This window comes from Syngnathus typhle, linkage group LG2, assembly GCF_033458585.1.
Source record: "Syngnathus typhle isolate RoL2023-S1 ecotype Sweden linkage group LG2, RoL_Styp_1.0, whole genome shotgun sequence".
Taxonomy (NCBI): Eukaryota; Metazoa; Chordata; class Actinopteri; order Syngnathiformes; family Syngnathidae; genus Syngnathus; species Syngnathus typhle.
Window position 1 is genome coordinate 20,174,387 of NC_083739.1, and position 19,231 is coordinate 20,193,617.

A 19,231-nucleotide genomic window follows, 5' to 3' on the forward strand; every position below is an offset into this window, starting at 1 on the left:
TTGACTTTATTAAGTCTGAACAACAAAATCGTATGAAATCTGATTTGAGCAAGATGGATCCAACTCCCAAACCACACGGTGAGGAGTGTTGAAGCTCTGGTCTCTCGAATCTGAGAGTAAATCTGTTTTTGCTCACTTGCACGCAAACAGGCAATAAGGAGAAAAACCTTGAGCTTATCCACTGGGATTCATGACGACTTTGGTGACAGACACATGGAAGAAAAGAAAGCACCTACGGGTTTTAAAGCCAGGTGCTGCTACTATCTAAGCAAGAATAAATTAAAAAAGAACAATTGAATAAATTCATAGGGCAGCACGGTCGCGCACACTTCCGAGATGCTGGGTTTGCTTCCAGCTCCGGTCTTCCTGTGTGGCGTTTGCATGATCTCCCCGTGCTTGCATGGGTTTCCTCCGGGTACTCCGGTTCCCTCCCACATTCCAAAGACATGCATGGCAGGGCCGGTTGACCGCTCCAGGAAAAAATTGCTTGTTGGTTTGATTACGAGTGTGAATGCGATGCTTGTCTATCAATGCTCTAGTGAACACGGCTGGTAAGATTATTGGTGCTTCACTCCCCTCCCTGAAGGACATTTACACCTCCCATCTCACCCGCAAAGCGACCACGATTGTGAGCGATGTGAGTCACTCCGTTCACTCTTTGTTTGATCTTCTGCCCTCTGGGAAGAGGTACAGGAGCCTGTATATAATAATAACTCTTATTTATTCACTGTTTGTGCCTTCTTGTATTTATTTGTTTGTGTTGTTTACTTGTATGTATATTGTGTACTAGTATGTCTTGTCACCGTGGGATAGCGGGAACGTAATTTCGATTTCTTTGTGTGTCTTGGCATGTGAAGAAATTGATAATAAAGCAGACTTTGACTTTGACTTTGATTAGCTGGCGACCAGTTCAAGGAGTACTCCGCATTCCACCTGAAGTCAACTGGGATAGCCTTCAGCCCGCCCACAACCCTCATGAGGATAAGCGGTTCGGATAATGAAGGCACGAATAAATGACTGAATGAATAACTCATCTTTGTATATACGGCATTGCAAGTGCATGCTACCTTGTTACCATAGCAACCAATGCAGACAGGTCAGTCCAGAGAGCTAATATGGGGATGAAATATAAGGATATAATATGATCTGGTCAGTTGAAAATGACTTTGTCGACAGTCCAGCTTCAAGATATGATTTAATCAAAGCATCGGAATATTTCTGTCGACCTTTTCTGTAGAAGTTCACTTTGCTGTTTCCATCATGTTACATTGAAATTTATTGCACCGCTCCCAGAAGAAACCAAGTATATCACCTTCTAACAGCCTATTAGTCCAGTCATTCCAGCAGCTGAAAACACCATCTCCCAAGATGTCAAAAGTTGCATTGATGAGCCAACTTTGCCACCTTGGGATGAACTGTCTACCAGTGAATTAGAGATCTAGTCAGTATATATCATTTTTAATTTTAATTTACTGGAAAATATATCTGTGTGGTCTGCGCCAAACTTTACTTTCCAACTCAGTTTGAGGCAGCAAATGAATCAGGCCCATATTTAGGTATAGGCCTACCACCTTGCGGAAATGTGGTGTTTTGCCTCCATTGCTTCATGGGAAGCCTTAGAAGATAAAATAGCCTTTGAAATTTATTAATTGAATTCCACATTGTCAACAAAATTCATCTATCCATCCATTATCCGACGCTTTTATTCTCACAAGGGTCGCGGGATCCTATCCCAGCAGTTTTAGGGCGGTAGACGGGGGACACCCTGAACTGGTCATCAGCCGATTGCAGGGCACACTCAGACAAACAACCACTCACACTCACATATGGGGAATTTGGAGTGGTTGGCCTATGATTCATGTTACTGGGATGTGTGAGGAAACCGTAGTACCCAGAGGAAACCCACGCAGGTAAGGGGAGAACATGCAAACTCCACACAGAAAGACCGGAACCCACAACCTCTAACCCTAACCAGTGTGCCACCGCCTCAACAAACTTTGTTATGTATAAAAAAAGTTATTAATTATCTTTGAATGACCATCCCTGAACTTTCAGCCTTTAGAAATGGTTCTAGTCCTTGTGTCAGGATGTAGTCAAGAATGGAATCCATTGCAGTCTACAGAGGTAAACATACAGTCATCAGATAGTGTGCAATCACTTTTAGTGCCAGGAGCCGATGACAATGCATGAATTGAGATGAAACAATTTTCTTTAGCTTTTGAAATTACACTTCCAATCAAGAAACAAATGGGAGATAGAAAAAGCAACAGCGTTTGCGACATTCTTTCACTGAACCTGGAATCCAGTGGTTATAGTTTCATCACCTTCACAAGTTCAGTCCATAAAGTGTGTTTTTGGCAGGATTTATGCAGTTGAAGTGATTTTTCTCTGTGCTATGATTACACTTGACATGGTACGAAGAGAATTTTTTTTTAAACTTGACAGGAACAAAATTGATCATCTGAAAGGTTAAAGTGTACGAGTATGATTAAAAGCAAAGCCGCAGTGAGCCATTAGAGCTCTAAGATTTGAGCGTGACATAGTTGTGTTCTACAGATCACCTATCATGTCTGTGCATTTAAAATTATTATTCCAAGATCAACCTCAAATATCATGAGGCGTCACGTTAAAACTAAAGAACTAGTCTGTTAAAGTTGAGCCAAAATGTCAAGGTTTAAGGCAGTAGAATCTTGTCCCACCCATTCAATAAAAAAAAGGAAAGACAACATTTCCCCCTTTCAATGACTGTAAATCATTATGGCAAAAAAAAGGGTAAATTTATTACGTATAGCAATACCGTCAACTTGAAACCTCATTTAATTTGGTTATTAAAAACATCCCTAATTGTTTCCCCCACAAGCAATTGCAGCAGCTACTATTTAAAAAAAAAAAAATCACCCCAGATTGAAATTTGAAACCTATAGGGATTTGCCGTAAAGTGATATGGCAGGTGGGTTCTAAGGTCCAGGGCACTTCCATGAGTCCTTGGTAATGAATAGGGTGAGGACACAGTTGATAGCATCGTCTATGTGTCCAGGGCACTAAAGACATGGGTCAAGCTATTGTAGTAGCTATGGCGAGGCAGTGCCGAAATCAATAGCTCATTACTTGGTGCTTTTCGGGCCAGGCCACGCAACCGAGGCTGGTTGTCCACTGGGGGAATTAGTGGTGGTGTGATTGTCATGGAGAGAAGGTTGGGACCTGGACTTGTGCGGGATAGCGAGTCTCTATTCTCGTTATAAATAGCCACCTGACTTCTCACGAGACACAACATTTAGCACAAAGCCCAGCCACTTTTTGAGAGCATTTTTTAAAGGATATTTGAGTGTTTTAACTCTAACAAATATTGTAATAATATTAATGTGACTTTGTGATTTTCTGTTTTTTCTTTCTGTTTGAGGAAGCTTAATCACATGTATTGACTTTTCTGCTGTTGTAGTCTGGCCGGACAGAGGTGATCGATAACACCCGGAATCCTGATTTTGTCCGAAAGTTTGTCTTGGATTTCTTCTTTGAAGAAAAACAAAGTATAAGGTTTGACGTGTAAGTAACCTGTTGTTTTGTTCAAATTCCCCAAAGAAATCCAAGGTGAGGTGACTCTGTTGCATCACAACTCAATTTGGTCAAAAGAAATCTTTATTCAGGGGGGTATAGCACCAAATTGGATGATAAATAAAAATTGATCATTATTCATTAAAAAAAAAAGTCACTTGGTCGCCTGACTGATTCGGTTTTGTTTATACCCACTTAACTTCACTAACCTTTTTAGCCTCAATAAATAGCTATCAAAGGTCACTCACATTCCACTTAAGCTTCATCTGCAGGGTATGAGCTGTTTCATTATTGTGACAATTACTTTGACTAAACTGAAGATAGTGAAGTGAGGAAATTGTACCTAAAAAAAAATGCCTATATTTTACTTTTGTAAACTCATGTTCTTGAACTGCTAGTTGACATTTAGATGGACCCAAATATGTAGAACATTTAGACTTCCTTGTATTCTTTCCTTCACGTGAGAACAATTAACAGTTGGTCATCATTAAAAGCCATTATTGAAAGCCGGATCTATTCCACTGAAGAGTAGGCATTTTTATCTATGATTATCTCATTTAGGCTTTGTAATAAGATTGTGCAAGCTTTGTTTTTCTGACAGTAAAAAAACAAGCAGTCAGAATAAAGTACTGCTTGGAGCTCATTAAATCCACAAGTAAAAACACTGTGGAAAAAAAGGCACTTCTGAGCTAAATTGCATGCAGTCAGTGACTATTAAAGCACAGATGGACCAGTTATATCCAAATCTAAGCACTCAACACATATGTCGTCGCCGCTGTTTGCAGAGATACATTGTGAATGTCACTGAATTATGCGCAGAATTCAGTTCCTTTCTAAACAAGCAAATCCATTAGTGGAGATAATCCGTTCAGATCAGGGGCCACCAACATGGTGTCCACAGGCAGCAGGTAGCCCCCAAGGACCACATGAGTGACCCAACGTCTAAAAATAGCTCACCAGTGAGATGCCCCTAATGTTTCTTTGAGTCCACTACCCGTTACCAGTGAAATAGATCTGACTCTTTTTTTGTTGCTATTCTTTTTTTAAATTACACTTGCATATGATGTAAATTTATAACTAACAGTATTTAAAAGAAAAAAAGTTATTTTGACCAAATCATAGCATTTGTGGGAACAAAGTAGCAAGCGCAATGATGATGAAATGATTTTCGTTTCAAGTAATGTGAGAAAATGTCGTATTTCAGAAGTGTGTTCATTCGGTTTCTTTGAAGTAACTCTCCGTTTGAAAAAGGTACTTCGTTCACCGTATATCTGGCTCCAGCTCTTTTTAGCATTCCATTCAAGACACCTTGTTTGCGAAAAATTGATTTTCAATATTACAAAAAAAACATTAGACTTTAACTGTGATGAGATGAAGAGGAGATGAAAGGCAAGTTGCAATGTTTTCACGGGTAAGAAACTAGGCATCAATCTTAAAAAAAAAAGAAAATTCCGAGAGGAAGATATTGTTTGCATAATCTGAGTCCAAATGAAGAGAACAACACTGACCACATTATAATTAACAACATATCACTGATAATAAGCTACAACTCCGTTTTGCGAATCTAAAGCTCAACAAGCTTTAAGAAATGTCAAAGTCAAATATCTTATTATGTCTTTGTTTCTGCCAGGTATAATGTGGACTCTCGGAGCTGCAACATTTCCAAGCACGTAAGTACTTAAGTAGTGTCAATGTCCACTGACTCAGTGCTGATAGCTCTCATTGGCAGTGTAAAGTCATTTACAATGTAAGAGTGAACAACAGCCATGTTGTGACTCAGTAGGCATAAAGTGTCATTCCGAACACAATGTAGCAGGAGCCTTTCTAATAACAAATGTTCCTTCTTTTTTTTCTCGCAAAACTTTCAATCATGCCGGAGCGCAGAAGGTGAGTGGTTTATGATTAAAGTACATTGCTAACCTCATCCTCCACTCATTCCATGATTTATGTTCTAAAATAGTCCACCTCATTGCTTTTTCTCTCATTCTTTCATTCCATCTCATCAAGCGCAAACAACATAAGGCAGAGAGTTTCCCCTCCTTCGTTGTGTTCTTGCTCACGCTGTCTCGCTGCAGCTGGACTTCAAATGTACAAGCAGCTGTTGTTGTTTGAGACTACAGCAGTTTGTGTCACGACATTTACAGGTGCTAAACAAATCTAGTCTAGTCCCTTATGACACAAAACAAAAGACGTCTCATGTTTCATCCTGTCGGTATTTGGGGGGGGGGGGGGGGGGGGGGGCATGTTCCGGAGTTGAGTGCGTATGACTGCAGCTATGTCTTTCATCTGCCATGCAATTAATTCAATTTCTCTTTTCATTCAGGACTTTTTGGGACAGACGTTTTGCACCCTTGGAGAAATTATTGGTTCCACCGGAGGGCATCTGGAGAAAACTCTCTCGTAAGTCTTGCAGCGTAATCTCGTTTATACTGATATAATTAATCATGACAAATTAATTCCCAATTTCTGCTATTGTGTTCAATGATAATAAAATGTATGCTCATGAATATCGATGGCCGGCCCCTGATGAAATCTATGCCGTAATACCCATCTCAGTGATGAGGTGCGTATCGCCTCAACTGGTTTCATCTATTAAATCGCAATATCAGAGGCAAGATCATGCAAAACATCTTTGTTCATCAAAGTGCATGGTGCAAGTGATGAAAACAAAGATCCCCTGTGAGAATACTGACGGATGATGATGGAATAGTTGAAAAATCCTCACTATTACCTACTCAGAAATACATTACTTCCCAGAACCTAATACATTGCAAACACAAGCCTTTTGATTTTACCTCAACTCAACGCTGAATCATTTTGACAAATTTAATGTCATAATAGATAACAAGTGTGAATAGAAAAATGTCCCTCAGCTTGTGTCTGTATCAAATTTCAGTGGCCTAGTGGTAGCGAGTCCGCCCTGAGACTGGAAGGTTGTGGATTCAAACCCAAAGACTATAAAAATGGGACCCATTGCCTCCCTGCTTGGCACTCAGCATTAAGGGTTGGTGTTGGGTTAGATCACCAAATGGTTCCCGAGCGCGGCACCGCTGCTGCTCACTGCTCCCCTCTCCCCCAGGGGATGGATCAAAATCACATGGGGATGGGTTAAATGCAGAGGACAAATTTCACCGGTTATCTTATCCATGGTCCATGTGTAAAAGAGCTCAATGAATTCTCTGTTCATTCTATCGCCGTTTGAAATTCAGGACACGAGTCCCTTCCAAGGTCGATTAAAGTTAGAAATACAAACAAAATTGGTGTGTACAGTCAGTTTTTCTATATTCTCTCTTCATATCTCTTGGGTCCAACAAATGTGTTAAAATTGCTCCTCATGAAATATTTATAAGCTATTTCCTTCTAAAATGTGGAATCCTGTGCTGTATGCTTTATAGAAGTCGGTTCACTGTTTGAGCTTGCTCTCTTGTTTACTTTCAAGTCACATTTTTGGACAAATGACACTTTGGTGCAAGATCTATCATATAACAATGGTTGTTAAATTTCTTTACTTCAAGTACCCCCCGAAAAATCTCAGTTCTCCAAGTACCATCATCATGATCAACATATAAATACAGTAGGTTTGTAGGCCCAAACGAGGCAGATATTTTATTCTTAAAAAGTATGTTGACTATTGTAAATTACTCTAACATTATGCTCACTGTGCTTAGCAATGGGGACATAAAAAAGAACATTACTTGAATCATTATAGTGTAGTTCGTCAAAGCAAATACATGAAATTAAAAAATTATACAAAAATAAATAATTCAAACAAATAGCTTTTAAGGATTAAATGCAAATGAAAAAAGGTTAAATTCCACAGAAGTATTTTTTTTTGAAAAAATACAGCACTATAAGAAAATATAATTGAAATGAACCTTTTTTTGTTTTTGCTGTGAGTATACCATAGGACTGAATGATGCATTCTGACTGCTTCAGTTCATCATATTTTTGGAAAATTGCGCTGTATATGATTGACAATGTCGTTTCAGATGCGATGATTTTATGCCTTTTTTGCTAACAACTTTGCCGTCGACCACACACTGACTCAAATCAAAACAAATTTGATGTAATTCATCTCACATGCCTGATTTTTGCTGTTTTCAAAGGTCTATGAGTGTGGAAGGCAGTTTACAACCAAATCGCACCTTCGAGAGGCTATTCTGATATCTTGCTAAATCTACTTTCAAACAGTGGTAAAATTGTCACCGGTATATTGAGTTATATGACCACAATATTGTTAATCGAACACCCTCGACCCTGTTTCATAAACGTAAACACAATCACATTCAATTTACTTGCGTAATGCAAATAACAAAGCTTCATTTGCTTGTATACATTTTCAACTATCGGTAAAGATCCTGGATTGATGTAGTAGGTGTGTGTGTGTGTAAATGAGGAAAATTATGTACCAAATTTGTTAGGAACTACTTTCATAGCTTTTACAATTAGTTGAGAAACAAATAGAAATAGTCATTCAGAACATTTAAATCTCTTGCGATTGGCTGACGACTAGTCCACACACACACACACACACGCACGTACGCACTCACACTAAATACTGAATAATATCAAAATGTCATATTTTTCCCTGATGCTGATTCCGCATCACACCTTATTTTGATGGCTTTGATATTAAATTTCTATCTTGTGCACAAGCTGAGCGTTGGGGAAAACAAATGAAAGGATGCGAACAGAGCAGCCTGAAGCAACACACTTTTTGTTTTGTTCTGCTTTTTGGAGGCCAAACGATCACAATTACTATTCTTTCCGTACGGTCAATGTCTCTGATGGCGGCCTGCAGCAGAGAGACAGCTGTCAGGAGTCTCTGGTAGGCCAGACGCAAGAAAGCCCAAGGGAAGAAACAAGGTAGGCATGAAGCGAGGCACATAAAAGAAGGCGTGTGAAAGTTGACAACCGAGTAGAGCAGAGAGAGGGGGAGGATATCGATGCTGAGATACAGGCAATTGATAGAAGAGGAGGATGAGAGGCAGAGGAGGGAGGAACAGAGAGAGGCCGATTTGGAATCCTCCTCGCTATATATGCTGTGATTGAGAAGACTGCACTTCAGGTGCCTACACACAACAAAAAAATCCACAATGTACAAGACATATTGGATTTCCCCCTCCGTTTTCAAACTCGCACTTCCAAATTATGTACAGTATGACTCTGGTTGCCTCCTCGTGTCAGTGGGCGTATGCTTTTAAAGGGTCAACACTTTTAGAAACGGACTCCATGCTGCGTGGCAAACTAAGCACTGCTTTCCACTTACCTGTGTGTTGCTATGGTGACCGAAATATGTATCAGCTGAGGCGGCAAATGTATAATAATGACTCAAAATGTACTCCCTTTTGAAAAGATAAATGTGGGGGTTCGTACTTCACAGTGTGGATACTGTGCTGCGGGAGCAGCGGATACCGAAGGTTATTTTTAAGCTGAATGTGCTTGTGATAATGCTCACGCATAGATACACACAGTTTACGTAGGTTTTTCAACAGTGGCCAGTATGATATGAAACGCTGATGTTAAAAAATGTGAGGGAAAAAGAAAGCTAAAGAAACAGAAACTGCCTGTTCGTAAGTGTGGAAAAATGAGGGCGATCTATTAATAATCTCACTGTCTGCCAAGACTGCCTTGTGTGGATTGGGGTTAGACAGGAATGGTGTTTTTTTCCTCTTGCCCAGAAGCCAGTTGTGGCACTTACACTAGACATGTCTTTGTCTTGTTAGAAAAAAATAATTTCTTTGGAGGTTACCGAAGTATGACCCATTTCTCTGAACTCGCCCGCCCTGAGGGAGAAATAAAGAGCAAAAGAATAGATCAAAGACGAATGATCTGTCAGTTTAATGAACAATGGTAGACATCAACATTGGAACGATAAAATGACAGTTTTAAGATTCTAAAATGCAGTTTGAGAATATTGAATGATGTTTCAAATTAATGGTTTGTCTTCTCTGCTTTCATGTACTGTACCCTTGAAAAATAGCATAACTCTTCCGGAGCCAGATCCCAATTTAACTTGAGAAAATTGCCTTGGTCTCTGAAATGCACTGATACATTTTTGTCTCATAATCCAATTTAAAGATAGGTGCCGGAGCACAAAAACTTGGCTGGACTGTGGAATGTAAAATAAAAATCTGTAATTTTTCTCCCCCACCGGGATAAAGAGCAGTGGACAGCCCAAAAAGCACTTCAGCCGTTTGTCAGGAGAGAAACGTTTTTAATCAGTGAACCACGAAAAACACATGGCACCATAGCCCTGGGTCAAAAAGTGGAGCAATGATTTACTATGGGGACTAGTTCTTGCAGTACTTCATATTCTCATATATTTTAACTATGGCTTGCATCCTCATGAAAGAAAGCAAGAATACTAAAAAAAAAAAAAGTCTAGCATTATAATTTGAAAAATTACGATTCAGCTGGATCGTGAGGCAGACCCCTCGATACATACTACATCGACGAAATAGATGTAGGAGGGTAGTATGTTGTGGCATAATAATTCCTTCAAATTAATGACAGTAATTAAAAAACATAACTTTCTGCTAATTACAGGTACCTAAGATCATACATTTTGTGTGACATACTTTATTTGAGAACACACTCAGCAGGAATCCACCCACTCCATTCCCTTGAGCACGATGGTAGCATGAACTATTTGTTTGGGTCTAAAACCTGAGCTTGATAGAGGCTGCATGGATAGCGATTTACAAAGTTGCCTTCCTCTGGTGAGTTAGTGATGGCAAACCGACTGTGTCAGGCAATGATGACACTCAGGATTCTGCACATGAGCTGCTGGTCAGTCTGTTCGTGAATTGTGTTGTTGGAGGGTAGAGTGTGGAATTGTGGGCAGCTGGTGGAATGACTTCAGATCTGAATTGTGACCCAATGCACAAATGCTAGAAGCACTGGCCAATGCAACTTTGTCAACCGTGGAACGTACCATATTTTCACTGCATTGAATTTTGCAAGGAAAAACAAATCAATGAGAAAAAAAACCAATGTACTGAATAAATTGATTAATCAGCCTGCCCCAGAAAACACACCACACATCATTTATTGATTAAGATATATTGTAATTATATACTCTACAGAGAGGTGTCTAATATATTTTTTAAACACTCATGGATTGAGTCGTGTAAAATTATGTTATTTGAAGTGTTCATTTCCCAAAAAGCGTTTATAAGAAAACAATGTCATTTGGAGGTTAATTTTACAACATCCATTTCATCCAAGTACAGAAATGCTTTTCAAAATTTGTCTGTAGATCTTCCAAGAGAGACCAAAAAAGTCCCCTAAGAACACATTTTATCTCTCCCTCTTTTGCATTCCTTTGGTCAGCCAAAGCTTTGATGGTAAAACATTTGCACTATAGACAAGAATTCATTTAACCATTGCCAGAAAGTGTTGAGTAGTTTCTTGGGTGTTTTATCCTCATTTTTCTCACTTATAAGACCATCACAACTCTCATGTATGACCTCCATTTTTTACCCAATTTCACACATTTGAAGATTATAATTGTCACTGGATTGGAAAATGATCAGGTTTCATTATCTCTGAGAGGGTGCCAAAGATTCCTTAAGCTAACTTTGAGGCTCAAGGTGAAGTTCAAATTTAGTCAACCGTGCCAGTGAAACCATTTAAAAGCTGCAATATCTAGTCATTTATTCATTACATTAGTTCTTGAATGGTAATTGAACCCTTGCTACAGGAAAGTTAGCTGTGGAAGACCTGCATCCCATATTTTATTGATCCATTTTGGGAGGTGTTCCATACATCTTTCTACTGGTTTTGCAACTTTGGTTAGATCCGTGCATTCATTGGATTGGCTTCTTTAGGTTCTGACCATTCTGTAAATGCGTTTATTCAACACTTTATAGAACGGGCATTATAATATGCATATGGAATTGAAATACTGTAAATCGTATTGCCTTTACCAGATGAAGCTAAAGTACAGTGTGTCTTCTGCAAAACAGAACTGGCTATCACAACTGCTAATATAAGTAAAACTTTGGAAGCCAATTACTGTAGCTTACCACCAATAGTTATGATGAATCGTATTCCTCCAAATGTGGTCAAGGACACCCAGGAAAGCATTTTCATTCACTTTATTGAACAAATCGTTACAGAGTAGCTTAAAATAGTTTGGAGCAATATAATGCTGCTTCAAAAAGTAGTTATCATGGAAATTTGTGGTGACAATATGAGAAATAATTAGAAGATATCTTTGGTTATATTTGTCATTCGTAATTTGGCATGACAGGATTTTTATTTGCATACAATATTGGAGCCACCCTGTTTTTCCAAATTGAAATGTGAACAACATTTTGTGTTGGTATTATTATCAAGTATATTCTACATAAATAATAATTGGAAGCTGCTTTGCAGATTTTCCTCTATGGCAGAGAGTTCTGGAATGTAACAATCCCTTTTTATTGTCTGTAAACAGTTTGCTTATATTGTTAATTGAACACTAAATTATCACAGTTTCTTATTCCTCCATAATTGAAATCAAATTGAAACATTTGGTTTTCATCCATCTGATAACAAATGCATGTTGATTTCGATTTCCCACAAATGTTTGAAAGTAATTTGTGATCTTCAACACAAAAGGGACAAAATTACACTAATTAATTATAATTTAGATTATTTAGTTGTTTGCAAATGAGGCAATCCATTATAAAGTTAAGCATTGAAAATTAGACTAAATCATAACGTTTTCCATTTTGTTTCCATCCATCTTCTTCTGCTTATCTGGGGTCGGGTCGCGGGGGCAGCATTTTATTTCATTCTGAACAATCAAACTCAGCCATCACCCCACCATAACCACCCACCTACCTGCTTACACTCAGCCACCAACCCACCCACCCACACACGCACGCACACACACGCACGCACACACACACACACACACACACACACAAACACACACGCATGCACACACACGCACTTTCCTCCCCTGCGGTCAATGTCCTAGCGAAGCATCACCCGCCATCTGGTGCAGTCGTTGAGGTCTCATCTGGCCTGCTCGAAGATGAGCCACACTTGCAGCTTCTGAAGAGCCTGTTAAACCAGTTTAGCCCAAATTTCAAATGGATATTATATCTTGGGCTTGTGGCAGATCTTTATAGGAAATAAGTTAGTGCCATACTGTTGCTGCATGCTGTGTGTAGTCTTATTGCTGGGTAAATTAATAATGCTTGCAACTGTCTTTCAATCCCACTTTCATGCAAAGAAAAAGGAAGCTTTATTGCGTAGCAAAAGAATGAAGTAAATAATCCATCTGTGTATTTTCCAGCTGGCAAGAATTAGTTGTTAGCTTGCAAAGCACAGATCTGTCAGCAGTTGGCACGCTTTAATGTGGAAATGAGTGATTCCTTCTTGCCAGCTCAAAGTGTCTTGGCAAATAATGTGACAGTGTTGTTCTGTGACACTCTTAATCTGTCAACCACACCAATTGTTGGACCAACAAGGGATTTGTAATAAATGCATTTTATAAGAGAGAACCACTGAAGAATCACTTTTTAAATAATTTCACTTGTCCTGCCAAAATAACAAATGGTGCAATACAGTAATCCGCAATACGGCCTCTGATAAAATCTGAGTTACCTATATTGAAAGTAAAACCAAATGAGAAGCAAACAAGCATTTTAACTGTCTTCAGTTATTAAACTCAAAAGGCACATTAAAAACACTTTCATAAAACTTAGCAAACCAACATGATAAATAACTAATAATGTGTCAAGTTGATTATTTTCAGACCATTATAAATTCCAGGCAGTTCTCCACTTATTTATTTTTTTGTTGATACTTATTTAAAGGCACCAGTTTACTGAAAATTGATTTAATGGTACTTCAAACCTTCTCTTTAATTGGGTATTTCAGGAAAGCACATTTTTACATTATACAGTGGCATAAAAAAAAAGCATTAGACCTCTTCTTAAATTCTTAATTTTTTTGTCATGTGTCTCCACATTTAACATAATCAAACAAATGTAAATATAACCCAAGAAAATGTCAAATTTAGTTTTTTAAATATTTATTAACTACCTGCTCATGTGTGGGGAAAATGCCCTCTTTATAAATCATGGATTAATTGTGGGTAATCCAAGAAAATAACCTCCAAGATTAGATCTGGGATGTGTTACAAAGCCATTCATAAATAGTAAATACTCCACTGAACCACACAGTGAACGCCCCATAGCTAACGCATAACATAAAAGCTAATGCATAACATTGTTCATATTCTTTATCTTGTCATTGTGTCATTCTGCTTTGTCTCATTTGAAGCATGTGAAATGAGTCTTCAAAAGACTATTTTTTAGTATATCCATCCCATCACTGAGCTAGCAAATAAATGTTGGCCTGCAACAAACTAGTGTGACAGACAAAAAGTAACAGAACTGTGTAGAGTTTATGAGTCAGATGCAGGAGAAGGTGACATGTCACCCCCCTGGCTTCTCTGTCCCAGCTCATTCCACCTCATGTTTGCTTATGACCAAGCATGACAGCATCAAAAGTACTACACTTGCTTGTAGTAATCAGTTTAGCCTTTTCTGTGTTTTCGAACCACATACCAAATATTTGACCAGACCAGTTTAAAAATCCTGACCATAGATTTTATTTAGATATTGGTGAATTGCTTTAGATTATTTGGTTTCAGAATATGGATCGGGACCACACAACTCCAAAAGTTGCGCAAGGCCTCCTATGCCATTCTGTGTGTCGCTTTGGTATGTCTCAAGGATTCGTTAATTAGCTTTTGATCAAGACAAGGAGAAAGGGTTCCGAAAGGTGGAAAGAAATATCATGACATATCTAAATAAGTACGTGCATTGTTTGCCTCCGAATGAATGAATGTTTTCTTTTTGAAATTGAAGCAAACTGCACAGATAAAACATGACTGTTTACAAACGTAAACGAACGATACATTTAATAAACCGAAAATACATGTTTAACATGAAATTCCCTGACAGTCTTTTACAAATAAATACAACTGGAAAAAAAGTGTTTGGGTGAACTCTAAGACATGATGATCTTAACTTGTAACAACAAAAACATTACGTGTTGTAAAGAAGAAAGTGGCAAACAGAGACATAACCTTAATTGAATGTTCCAGCAGTTTGCTTAGTGACCAGAGGATACAAAAACTCAATGCACACTCCAACGATTTAAACCAAAGTACAGGCTTCCCAAGGTGACCTGATTCTCGATAAGTTGTTCATTAGTTGAGAGATGGTAGCGGGCAAAATTACTTTGCAAAGACTCTTAATGGCAATGTCATTACGTGTAATTTGGATGTAGATTGGAACAGTTCCAATTAGGGTCTAGGGATTCATTCATTAGATAACTTGTTGCTTTTTTTATGTTTTTCGTTTTGGTGAAACCTGAGCCAGCCTAACTTTCTGAAAAAAGTGGGTGGAAAGAAGGCACAAAATGCATATATCCATATCGCTGGTGTTGGGCCGAAAACCTCACGAGTCACAATTTAGTAAATTTCATGTTTTAAAAAAAAAAAAAAAAATCATCTTTACTATTTGATCACTCACATTCCCTCTCTTGATGATGCAATTTAGCTGAACAGTAGCTGTTTTGGGGGTCTCCTATAAAGTGACTATTTTATATCCTGAGGTAGTATCTCCTTCAAGCTCAGGTTCTCTCTACCAGAGGCCTTATAGTTTCTGAGCCAGATCGTAGCTGTTCCCAGTATTGCACTCTGGAGATACAGCAGACTTAGATTCCTTCCAACTGAGAAATTGATTGCTGCTGTCCTGCCATGTGTTCATGTGTGCCACTGTCAGGTAAACATAATAACTCAGCCAATAACAAAACACCATCTGGGACTTCTACTATGAAACAGAACTTCACTCATGGAAACATCAAGGCCACTTCCAGCTCATTACATTTAGAAGAAAAATAGCATTGCACATTATTGTAAAACATCAATAGAAAAAATATAATAAGAAAGATAAGAAATAAACTGGTTTTATGAAGTGTAATTAAGCTGAAAGTCTCTCTCTCTCTCTCTCTCTCTCTCACCCTCGCTCCCATATATAAAACATGGAGTTGGTAGACGGATTTGTTCGTGAACTGAGGTTTATTAGGAGGTACCATCTGAATTTCTCCAATTTTTTCCTCACCTGATTGGAGCTGTGAGTGTCAAAAGCTCACACGTAACTTAAGTCACTGCTCACAGGTCAAAGGCAAAAAACAAAACAAAAAAGCAGCCAAGCAAGGGCTTTTATTTTGAGAAACCAGTAATGCAACAAGTCTTTATAATGCATAGCATATCGATGTAAGTGAGTGAAGCCCATATAGTATACCAGTATAGTATACCAGATACAAAGCAAATGCTGTATATCCCAGAGAGGCCATGAGCAGCACAAGGATCACGGAGCAATCTAATTGGACACTTTGAGGCGATTCCCTTACATCAGTGCAACACCAATTTCTTTTCCTGCCAATTATATCGCCTTTCATCTCCTAGCAGGAAAAAAGTCCAATATTTCTGAACTCGCATACAAGTAATAACTCAAACTGACCAAATCAAGGTCATATTTAGCTTACGTTTGAATCCTTTGAGCTACAGCAGTTTAACAGCAAAGATTTTCATTCACAGGCAATATCATTCAACCAGGTTTCACACTTATTGCTTTTTTAAAGACAACATAACCCCAAAGCCGAAATATAGGAGACCTTTTTTGAGTTGCAAATTAAACCCTTAGGCTCTCTCTGACAAGAACCAATATAAAATATTTTAAGGGAATGAGTATATTTGTCAGCTCAATATAATTCACCCTTGCAAGTCAATTACCAGAGCAGTAAAAATTATGTTTTTTGTTGTTCATCGGTATGAAACACCTAAAGAGCATAATGAAGAAATTAGACAAATATGTAGAAATATAAGTACATTTTGTATACATGTTGAACCATTCTCAAACAAATGAGGACTTGTTCATATTTTTAAATATATTAATATTTAGAAAAATAATAATCCATATAATAAGATCCTGAAGCAAATTGCATTCACAATCTCATGTCTTGTTTTTACCTTTCCTTTCAAATACACATAAGCGCAAGTGGATCCACTTTAATGCTTTTCTTCAGGGTGATTGGCTCGTGCATTAACGCTGTGCCAAAATTAGTTTTAGAGGTTTCATGCCTTGTTCCGCAGCACCTTGACATTTCTTCAGTACAATCTTGTTACCAGCTTTTCCTTTCAGGCTTATTTTCAATTAAGTGAACAACATGTGGTATGAATACTGAACTCTCTTGGACCAAGACACAATTTCAAATCTTGATGCAAATGTTTTTTTTGTGACGTTTATGGAAAGCAGTTTTCTGAATCTGATTTGACTGATTTGAGACTGAGATTTATGAATGAATCTGAATTGAATCTGCTTTTTTTTCTTTTATGGTTTCTGAACCAACACAATGAAATTTAATTCATTCCCTAACCTTGTAGCTGAAAACTTAAAATGTTTGTAAATCCAGGTAGTAGTAGCTTTCCTATTATAATCAATGGAAATGCAATTATTCTGTATATATGTTACATTTTTAATCACTTTGTGGTTGAAATACACTAGAGTATACGTACAACTAAATGAAAATATACTTCAATATAAAGAGCAGATCCTCCATCGGAAAAGAGTCTCCTTGAAAAATAATGTCGTGTGCCCTATTATGTTTCGGGCGCAAGTTTCGCACAAGATCTAGCGGAAAAAGGGAACTTTCTTTCTTTTTGCTAGCTGGTAGAATTGGGTGTAATGGGGCCTTTGTGCCGTTGTGCGGCGTTGTGGGATGGAAGTAATATCTTGACACCGCTGATTTGCATCAAATTCAGGGTATTGCCAACGCACACTCGAGTACGCTGTGCTTGACATTGCGGAAACCAAAAATAGACTCGCTGGGGTTATTTGCATGACATTAGCAAATAAATTGCATCACTCCCCTTGCTGATGATGTCGTCGGCCATGTATGTGACATGATTGGAGACAGTCTTGCGCGACTATCGTGTGTCTGTGTGAATCATAGTTACGTATAACACATATTTTCCTAAAAACTCTTTTTACTTCAAATACAGTATGTCAGTAAATTGTTTATCAGAAAAATGCTTTTGATACTTTAGCAAAGTAAACATCAGACATTAAGACTTCTCCTCAATAACTAAGGTGATTAACTTCTACCAAAGTTAATTTCTGTTAAGACACTTGTCCTTTTCGTCAGTATTCCTCTCAGGTATTTTGTACTGTGCAAGATTATTCACCCTGGTTTGGCTTGGCTTAAAATGAAGTCACTGAAGAGACACAGCTTGGAGGGAAAGTCTTCATTTCGAAGCAGGACATTTTATACTGTACATAAGTGTCCCACCAGACAGTTTTGCAATCGTATCTATGCAAATAAATTATAACACGGTGCTTGCCGTGACGCTCTGCATATTGTAAATGATCTGTCAGCGTTAAAACTACATACTTGTAGATTTATGTGCACTTCTACTGCTCTCAGAATGTTGAAATTCCATTTTTTTCTTTACTCTCAGGCTTTACTCCTGGTGTCCTTCAACCCATTTTTATCTTATTTCAGATGACATTTTGGTTGTCAAATAAAAAGAAAATACAGTTGGGAGGTCTGACAGGATTGTTATTATGCAAGCTGCTTCATCATGAAATCAAACAGCTGAGCTCTAATAAAACATTTATGTTAAGTGGACATTGGCTCAATGTGCTGTCTGAGCCTCGGGCTTTGGGTCCAGCTAGGGACAATTGGCTGCAGATCCCAAAATATTGAATTAACAAAGAAAAGCAACATCACTTACATAATGGCTCATTTTTCAGACAATGAGGTTAATGTTCCAGACCACGCCCACAATTCATAAAATCCCTGAAGTAGTATTTATCGTATAAACCTTCTTCCATACGCTTCCTCAACAGCAAACAACAGCGTATGCATGCATGTGAGGTTGCAAGTGTTGATGTTGTTCCCTTCTGTCACCGGCCACACATTGAACACTATAGCAACTATGACAGTGGATATGTTCATGGCTTTTGAAGGCCGGTCTGCTCTTTTGAGTGACATGCAAGCACAGTAAGTTAGTGTTGAAGTCATCTCTTAAAGTTATGCTATATTTTTTATTTCTTCAGACAGAATCCAAAGCAAATACAGTAGTAGAAGTGCAGAGATGACAGAGATGTACTTTATCGTTGATTATTTGATTTGATTTTTATTTTATTTTATTTTTTTTATTTTTTTAACATGCAAAATATTTGAAAACACTTTACCTTTACACATTATTTAGCTTTATTCCAACTACCAGTTTTATGTGCAGACAATCCAAAAGGTAAAGCTCTCATTTTACAAGTGAAATTATGCACTCACCTATAGTCAGGAGGCTTGGGTGATGATGACCTGCAACCCTCTGAAAAACTGAATTTCCCCTTGAGGTACAATTAAAACAACTGTTCTTTTTCATCTTAGAAAAACTTCAGGTACAAGAAATGAGTTCCTTCCCGGGCTGACTCGCCTCAAGTCGTAGAAATACTCAATAGAGCGCAGACCTCTCAAAGTAGTAACCACACTCTAAGGGTGGTGGTACTCTCGTATACTCCTGTAGAGGTTTTTGATTGTGTCTAACTAGTAGGAGACCCTGAGGTAAACCTAAGAAACAGAGAAGATTATCCTTCCAATC

General features: G+C 38.2%; 1 protein-coding gene across 2 annotated transcripts in view; it reads left to right on the forward strand.

The window, feature by feature from the left end:
* Positions 1–19,231, forward strand: part of cpne9 (copine family member IX) — a 49,723-nt gene that overhangs the window by 12,294 nt on the left and 18,198 nt on the right. The window contains exons 4-7 of one of the 2 annotated variants that reach the window (XM_061272866.1): positions 3,440–3,543; positions 5,183–5,222; positions 5,437–5,439; positions 5,876–5,952. In XM_061272866.1, coding sequence (XP_061128850.1) covers positions 3,440–3,543; positions 5,183–5,222; positions 5,437–5,439; positions 5,876–5,952 — 224 coding nt within the window. Of the gene's footprint in view, positions 1–3,439; positions 3,544–5,182; positions 5,223–5,267; positions 5,697–5,875; positions 5,953–19,231 lie in introns of those variants that run through there. The other variant, XM_061272865.1, reaches the window with a different exon arrangement.